At 43.2% G+C, this 9,214-nt stretch overlaps 1 protein-coding gene across 2 annotated transcripts in view; it reads right to left on the reverse strand.

Moving 5' to 3' along the window:
- Positions 1-2,969: 2,969 nt before the first annotated feature.
- Positions 2,970-9,214, reverse strand: part of Npy2r (neuropeptide Y receptor Y2) — a 6,994-nt gene continuing 749 nt past the window's right edge. Inside the window, exons 1-2 of one of the 2 annotated variants that reach the window (XM_033759981.1) lie at positions 6,634-8,221; positions 2,970-5,364 (exon numbers count right to left, since the gene is read on the reverse strand). In XM_033759981.1, coding sequence (XP_033615872.1) covers positions 4,175-5,323 — 1,149 coding nt within the window. In that variant the 5' untranslated portion in view covers positions 5,324-5,364; positions 6,634-8,221 and the 3' untranslated portion in view covers positions 2,970-4,174. Of the gene's footprint in view, positions 5,365-6,633; positions 8,222-9,214 lie in introns of those variants that run through there. The other variant, XM_033759982.1, reaches the window with a different exon arrangement.

A 9,214-nucleotide genomic window follows, 5' to 3' on the forward strand; every position in this document is an offset into this window, starting at 1 on the left:
TTATGAGGAGTGGGCTCCTTTTATCCTGTCACAGGCCAGGGTGTCTTTTACGGGTTCAGTCCTACAGAAACAGGTTTAACCCTCCAGGCAGCTGTGGCCTTGGGGGGAGGGAAACTAAAGATAAGAGCATGAGGTCATTTTAAGAGGCAAGAAGAACCAGAGAATACAGCCTGTGATGGTGGCGTCAGGTCCCTAACAGTAACTATAATACAAATGATCAGGAGTGTTTAGAAAACTCAGGTTTACATTTAAATAAGTTTGGTATAAAAATATCAATCCACCTCAAAATGATACTTCCAAAATTCCAAGCCAATTTCCTGATTATATCTACTTAAAAATAGCTATTGATGGTGGTGCACACCTGTAATCCCAGCACTCGGGAGGCTGGGGTAGGAGGATCACCACGAGTTTGAGATCAACCTGGGCTATAAAGTGAGTTCCAGGTCAGTCTCAACTACATAGTGAGACTCTGTCTCAGAAAACAAACAAACAAAAAAAGCTATTGAGGCCTGGCCTTTAAAACACAGGCTAATACTTATGACAACAATTATATATTTTACATTGTATTTTAATAATACAATTATAAATAGTATTCATAAGGTCCTCACAGATAAGGATTACTACATCCAATTTTAGACTTTTAAACCAAATATCAGAAAATAAATGTAAAATCTTCATCTTGGATACAAACCAGATTTGTATAACTCTGTGCAGCTTTTGAGGTAATAACCTGCTTTATAAATATACTGTTGCCTCACAGATGTGAGGCTTTATGAACCTTTGACAAAAACGACCAAAACAACTGTGTAAGTGGGGTTGTCTTCGTAAATAGAGAGTTTTTGTTTCCAATAAATTATTTTTCCTGGAAAAACTGGCAGAAACAGTTATTCACTCTTTCTCATTGCTTCTGTGAACATAAAATTCTATTTTCTCCACGCCTCTAGACCTCGTTGTTCCATCCCTCCATGGGGTCAAGTCTGACGGGATCCAGATCTCAATGCAGGTTATTTTAACTGATGGTTTTTGGCTGCAAATGAACCTTGACTCCCCCATCCCCCTCCTCATTGGATTCTTTAACTATATTTCTATTGACTTCTCTAGCTGTCTGAACCATAACTAATATACTTCACTGGTTGCTCAATTCTCCCCTGGTGTCAAAGACATAGATAATTTTGAGCCACTCATGAAATCTAGTATACAACCATTTCTAGATGTGCAAATATCTATCTTTAGTGACCTTCGAAAAGTAATGATCCTGAGTAAGCCTCATGGATTCTTGTATAGCTACAATCTACTTTCCAGGAAGAAGTTTAATGAAATGGGGAAAGTGTATGATTTGCAACACTGCAGAGCCTCAAATCTTGGCTTTAATAGTCTCGGTTTCTCAGATGGATACTTACTGAGCATTAACTTGGTGTTGTGACTGCAGGCACTGTGATTCCACAGTAGTTCAGACAGCTTCTGTCCCCTTCCCTGACGAGGCTTGAAATCCCTTAATAAGAAAAGCGAATGTGCATGGGATAAAATATATAGATACAGTCCAGGGCTAAACAGCCTTCCAAGTTGTAAAATTCAAATTTATTGTGAGAATTATAAGGAGATGTTCACAAGTTTAAACTGGAAGAATGGTTCGATAAAATCTGAAATTTTGAAAAATCACTCTGGCTACTGGGTAAAAACTGGAATGCTTTAGGAGATATCAAGACACAGAAAGATCAATTAGGAAAACAGAAAGATACTGTATTAATCCAGAGGACAGATAAAATGGATCTGTGAGGCAATCATACCTGGACGATGGAGATAGAGAAAAGTGAACTGATTCAAATAGGACAAAAATGAAAGAATTGGGTGTGAGAAAAAACACAGAAGGGTCCAAGGATGACTCCAAAGTCTAAGGCTTCTGGGAACTGGTAAATATTAAAACCATGACTGAGACAGAGTGGAGACAGGACAGGATATAGTAGGTGTGTACTAAAACGGCAGGTCCTACCTCATACATGCGGAGTTTGTTCAGCTGGGGAGACCAAGTCAACATGTTCCAGCAGCTGACAGAGACACAAGGATTGAACTTCAAAAGAAATGTCCAGTTGCAAAACAAAGAATCAAGCATTCTCTCCAACTATGGATTATAAGTGCAGTTGTGAAGCAGGTCCATCTACTTGGGTTTGGGAACAAGAAGACAGAGGAACTAGACTAAAGTTCACATAATTTCTTCGATTTCCTGGATTTTCTTTATTTCAACATTAAAAGTAGTACATAAAAAGTTATTTTCAGTGAACTGACATAGTTAATTTGATCAGACATATGCTAACAGAATCATAACCGAGATTCTGTACTTCAGTATCACAGCTGATAACACAGTAGCACATACATTTCCTACAGTGTAAGACTTCTGCAAGAGCAATAAAATCTTTAACTGCAATTTTTTACTAACATCTGAAGAAAAGAAACTACTATGTTAAAGACAAAAAGGTTCTTCTTAGTTATGCTGAGTCCAACAACAAAATGAATTCTTCAGTATATTACAGGTATACATTTTTCCAGTAAACCTATTTCTATTGTTTTATTATTTTTTCAGTATCCCAAACCTACAAAGACCATTTTTGTTTGTAATATAAAAGAAATAAGAACTGTACTATAAATGTCAAATGTATCCATAAAGTGAAGCTCTCCAACTCATAAAATTAATGTAGTAATTAAGTATAATAATCATGTTGAATTTAATGAAATGTAAGGAATATATTTGCAAATTCTATCACATTTACAAAAATATAACTATAATGAAACTTCTTTAACAGCATCTAAAGTAATATAACTATTTTAACATCTCATTTATTTTTCATAAACATAAAGATAAGCATCTTTGGTTGGATACTATTGAAATAAAATTATATTCATGGGTTGGGGATTTAGCTCAGTGGTGCCACCGCTTGCCTTGCAAGCACAAGGACCCAAATTAGATCCCTGGTACCAAAAAAAAAAAAAATCATAAAATCATTAAATAAAAAATACTAGTTTTTTGTTTCATTATTTATAGTACACAGGCATTATGTATACATTCACATTATCCAAAAACTATAATTACTTTGAAAAGAGAAAACTTATGGGAAATTGGTTGAAACAGAACATTTGCAAAATGGACTGAATTCGGTGCTCTGAATATTTCTTACCAGATGGGCCATTTTCTGACATTGTATTTTTATTTATCATGAAAGAGTCCATGGAAAATGAATTCTAAAGAAAATAGCATTGCAGCATCCCCTAAAGCTGGCACAGCCAGGTGCCAGTGCAAAAAGCAGCATATGCTCGTGAAATGTTATGAAACACCATAAAAATGATTTTCTAATCTTACTTAGAGCTCCAACTCTACTCCAACACAGGAATAATAACAGAAGTCATACAAATTTCTAGCTGTGTAACAATTAGTGATGTTGCTTACCTATTTATTATATAATAGTGTTCATATAAAGCAAGGATAATTTAAGAATCCTTTACATTTTTTGTAATTCCGAGATTTCCTGCCTTTGATTTTCACTTTAAGAAAACATTCTCACCAAATGCATTTGATTCTAAGAACAACTGCTCACAGATTATTATGAATTTCCCCCATGATTTGCCAAAAATGCTAATCATCTCTCAAATTTTCATTTATTCCCTTGAAGTCATTGTGATGTCATTAAAAGAGATATTTACCAAGAGCGCACTCTTCAGAATTTCATCTGTAGGAAAAACAAGAAAACCAAACTGTCCCCCAGCAGAGCCAGCACTCCCCAGAGAGGTTCGCCTTCAGCAGGCTGTGCCTCAGAGAAGGGGAGAGCCCTGAGCACGTGGCACCCCATACAGTCAGCTTAGGAAACCCCCACAGCTAGCAGTGCTGACAATGGCAATTCCTTGTTCAGGTTTCCTTCGCGTGGGAAGAGTCCAAAGTATTTCTGCTTTTACACACAATTCGACCCAACCCAAGCAGCTGTAGTGAAGCCATAGTATCACCCCGTCTTTGAATACAACTGCTTCCCCTAGGGTCTGCCTGCCAGTTGTCCAGGAATGACACTGCCTGCACTTCTGTTCAGATGCTTTCCATCCTTAAAATGGGGGATCAGCACATACCTGAGCCCTCCTCAACCAGATCAAAAGCTCTGGTCAGAATTCACCCTTAGGCTCCCACAACACGTCCTTAGACATTGGTAGCCTCGGCGAAAGAGTCTGCGGGGCCACTGTTCTTCACGACGTCCACATTCTTTTTAGCCTTGCACGTCACAGACATCTCGGAGTGAATGGCGTCCAGCCTCTGCTCGCAGCGGAAGGCTGAGAGGAAAGCCTTCCGGTAGTTGCTGTTCATCCAGCCGTACAGCAGGGGATTGGCAAAGGTGGAGCACATGGCGATGATGTGGAACACTGTGAAGATGAGTTTGTACTCCTTTAGGTCCAGTACCTGGCTGTCAATGTCCACAGCAAGCTGGAAGGCGTGAAGCGGCAGCCAGCTGACTGCAAACACCACCACCACGAACACCAGCATTTTGGTGGTCTTCTGCCTCCGCTGATGGTGGTGGTCATTCGCAGCGCCGGGACTGATGTGGTTCTTCAGTTTACTCCAGATCCGGATATAGGAAATAGATATGATGCCCAGAGGCAAAACGTAGAGGATCAACAAGGAGGAAAGGCTGTAGACAGTGCCATACATGCTCTTCTCTTCACCTGGCCACTTCTCGGTGCAGGCCACAATCTCGAAGTCTGGAATAATTTCAATCAGCGAGTATTCCCGGAAGATGGCCAGGGGACTTGCCAGCAGGGCACTGATGCCCCAGGCCAAGCCAATGATCAGGAAGCTGTTTTGCTTGGAGATCTTGCTGTCCAGGTGGTACACAATGCACCGATGCCGGTCCAGCGCAATTACTGTCAAGGTGATCGTGGACACTTGCACTGCCAGGCCCTGGGCATACGGCACCAGGTGGCAGAGGACTGGACCCATTTTCCACTCCCCCATCAAGGTGTAGGTGAGAGTGAACGGCAGGCACAGTGTGTTCACCAAAAGATCCGCCACAGCCAGGTTGGCGATGAAGAAGTTGGTCACTGTGCGCATGTTCTTGAATTTGATGACCACGTGGATCACCAAGGAGTTGCCAGTGACGCCCAGCAAGATGATGGAGCAGTAGGCCAGTATGAGCACGACCCGCACCTCCGTCAGCTTGGTGCTGTCGATGAGCTGGGGCTCGGGGCCTGGGGCCAGCTCACCCCCAGGAGTGGTGAGTCCCAGCCCGAAGGGCTCCGCCTTCACTTCTCCCACCGTCTGGTTCTCATCTGCCCCTGTACCCACAGGGCCCATTTTCAGTGCAGTTCCTCGTGGACCAGCACGAGAACCTACAACTTCAAAATAAAAAGATAAATGTGAAATTAGCAAGGCACAAGTCTGGGAAAAAGACATGTCCACGGAAGCCGATGTAGGAGGGTTGTGGCCAACACGCCCGGCCTCTGAGCTTTAAAAGGGCGCGCAGTGCAACATCTCCATAAAGGGAGCCTTACCGGGTCCATTCACAAATGCAGGTGAATTAAAGCCTGCTCTTTAAAATGTGTTTAAATGTGGTAAAATGTCGTTTTCTCCTACAGTAGAGACAAAATTCCAATGTCGGAGCGACCCAGTCGCTCCCATTTATTTTAAGAGGCATAAATGTTATATTTTATAACTGCTTTAGATTTGTCAAACTAATTTTAAGGAAAGAGAGGAAAGTGTCTTTTACTATCTCAACTGTTTTAAATCTATCAATATACCATGACAAATTATATAGGGGAAAAAGCATTAAAAGCTGTGCCCGGTACCCTAACTTTGAGAATACAAAATATGGCAAACTGAGCAAATGCTGTTTCATAGTCATTTTTTACCCTGTCAGCTAGAATTAAAAATAACTCACCTGTGTAAAACAGTTCTTTTGAATGATTTGGAATAAACTACCCACATACCATACAGCAGAATCCTACAGTGCCTGAAAACATGCCCCAGTCTGAATGTCATCTTCCCCTAGACCCTAAAGATAACATTTTCAGCACCTAACTTCCCATTAGCCTCCCATCCTATACCATTTTTTCTCTTTGTGGGACCTGCTTCAGTCAATATTATTCTTATGGATTAAACCACCTACAGTTTAAAAACCGGAGCCATTCTAGGCTTTGTCATCTTAGTCCCGAAATTTATGAGAACTTTCAGACTGATCTCTTACATGTGCCTTTCACCTTCTTCTCTGTTTCTATCATATTGGTTCTGTATTTCTCAATTCTTTGACATATTACCAGCCTTATAACTTCTTTCCTTTCCTCCTTTGCTTTCATTGATTCATTCCTTTGGTTGTTCATTCATTCACAGATAAACAGGTAAAGCCAAGCATGGATTCAGCAAGCATTTAACAACCTACGTCATGAACCAGGACTTGTGCTGGGTGCAAAGGCAGCAGTGAGGTACTTCTACTCTAAGGCTCCTACATTTTGCTAGACAGAGTTTACCCTGACATTAAGTGATCTTTCTGACCTGACCATGTCATTTTCCCCATTGTCTCCAGGTTGTTTAAAATATATCAGTTTCTGCTACAAGATTCCTTTTTTTAAGTTTATGAAGACTCAGATCCATCATCCTAGTAGTAGTACCTGGAGAATACGTTCATAATCACCGGAGGCTGCTGCTATTGATTCCAATCCTCTTGTGATGAATCTGTTTATTAATCATAACAGCCTCTATTGCTGTTGCTTGGTGAGTCATGATTACTGGGCCCACAGACAATGCTTGGCTGGATGTGTGTGCCCCCCACTCCTTTTCCCTCTTTTCCTGCTCTGTTTTCTTGGGTAAAACAGGACAGCTGAGGCCTTCCCTGGGCAGGAGGAAGGACTGGACCTCTGAAGTCTCCCACCCTGCTCCCTCTCCCTGCCCCCTCCCAGCTCCTCTGTGGTTCCACTTTCCACCGGACAGGCCCGAGTGATTCCACCTCCTGGTCCCCAGTCCTGGGGTCGTGCCGCCTCCTCTCCTAGTCCCTCCAGCTGGAGAGAACTAGGACCCTCTTCTCTTGCTAATTTTTGAAAAGCTCCCAACATCTGACACCCATTTGGCTTCTAGCATTAGTATAAGCAAGTTCGCCCTAGAGAGTCCACGAGTTCTTGAATACATTTACTTTTGCATGGTCTGTTGACCACAGATGCCATTAATCTGCTTTCCCACTGAAGGTATGGTACTCACACTGGGTGGTGACCCTGGCCCACAGCAGAACATCCCAGCTCCATAGCATGGTGTTCAGGGTTGGACATCATCCCTGACTCCCCTCCAGCCTCCTCTCCCAGACACCCTGGTAGACAACTTTCACCTGTGTCACACTTCATTTTCTCCAGTGACTGAGCTGGCCACTCTCTCATCTCTCTGCTCCTCTGGCAACCCATGTTTCCTTCTCACACCACACATGAACACACACACACACACACAACACTGCAATTGCTCTCCTTTGTTCCCCCATCATGTGCAATCTCTCCACACAAAAACTAAGTCTTTCTCATCTGTTTCAGCTCCATCACACCATCTCATACACTGAAGCCACTGGAAAATTAGGCAAACAAATGTGAACCTAAACAATTTTACTAAAAATTGATGTCCACTCCTTTGCTAATGGTAACTAACTATGCAAGATTCCTTGCTGTGATGTAATATTCTATGCCTATTCTATTCCTTCCCTATGGTCTCTCTCTCTCTCTCATTCCCCCTCCTCTGCATTGCCACCAAAAGAGCTCTGCTTCCCAAAGGGAACTAGGAGTTTCCATGTGTTTGCTATTCTGATATATTCCACGTCTCTCCACATAAATTTCAAATAGAATGCTCCAAGGAGATGGTACCTTCTTTTCCATCGGCCTCTGTGCTTTAATAATTAGACAAAATGGAAGCAAGCCATTCAAATCCCAGAGTTATATTTGATAGTCTAAGGGAAATGGCACAGCCTAAGAAAGAGATTGACTTTATAGAGCACAATTAGTCAACCCAGACAAGTCATTAACAGAATTAAGGAGACTCCAAAGGTTGGCACTTGGAGGATGTAGCAGACTACACTGAGTAACCATGGGATTGAATGACGGCACCGTATTAGGGAGAGGAGTTTATTTGATGTATTAACTTGTTTTGCTGTTTCTTTTCAGTCCTATTCTTTAGCTCACCTGCTCTACAGGAATGGTTCCTGATCTATAAGTTATGAGCATACGGAACAGTACCAGCCCTCAGCAGGGTCGGCAGACCCCGGTGCAGAAGATTCACTTCACCACAGTCCTTTGGAAAAGTGTGAGAGAAAAACAGTGTACAGAGGAGTAGCTGTCACCTTAGAAACAGAAGCAGACCCAGGAGAAACCCTTGAAATAAGGAAAAATGAGACATTTCACAATGTTCAAGAAACTAAGGAGCACTATGAAAGGTACAGTTTTTTTTTGAATAAGTGAAATTTTAGAGTCTTTGCTCCAGAAACATTTCTTTGTAGACTAGGAAATGAGTTTCAGGGTTTTTTCTTTTCTTAATTTTTTTCCCAGAGATTCAAAGTACTTCAAATGAATCAGGAATAGCTCAGGCGCTGACTACAGATTTACATGAGTTTTCCGAGGGTTTTCTCTGCAGCCCTGTTGTCCCAGCTTTCCCGTAAATCTTTTTCCAAGGAAAAATCCCAGAAATCGCGCCGCACATGTTTTAACTGCCTTCACTTCTGGTCCTGGGAAGTGGGAAGAGGAAACGCAACAGCGCAACATGCAACATGCAGGAGTCCGTGGCGGCCAGTGCGGGTCTGGCCCCGGCCCGCCTACGGTGCGTCCCTGTTGGAAAAAGTCCCGAAGCGACTCCTGTCCTCTGCCTGTCCACCTGAGCCCCACCGGTGGGCGAGCCCTCCGTGGAAACGCCTGGTTATCAGTGAGCCCAGGTGAGGGGAGAGAGGAAAGGGAGGGGAGCGGCGCGCTAGTCGTTCTGCAGATACAGGGACCCCCTCTGAGAAGGACCAAGGAACCGGGCGGGCATCGCCCAGCCAAAGCCAGCGGAAGCAGAGAAGGGGACGCTGCGGCCGCTGCCATCCCCACCTGCGGGTTACCTGAGCTCCTGCACCCGCTCCTTGCGGAGACTCTGGGTCCCCAAGGCCGAGGGGCGCCGACACAGACAGACGAGCCGGCTGGACGGGGCGCCCCGCAGCAGGTCCGGCTCTGCGCTCCAGAGGCCGAGGCA

This window comes from Fukomys damarensis, unplaced genomic scaffold, assembly GCF_012274545.1.
Source record: "Fukomys damarensis isolate Sample0158 unplaced genomic scaffold, DMR_v1.0_HiC HiC_scaffold_38, whole genome shotgun sequence".
In the NCBI taxonomy this organism is placed as follows: Eukaryota; Metazoa; Chordata; class Mammalia; order Rodentia; family Bathyergidae; genus Fukomys; species Fukomys damarensis.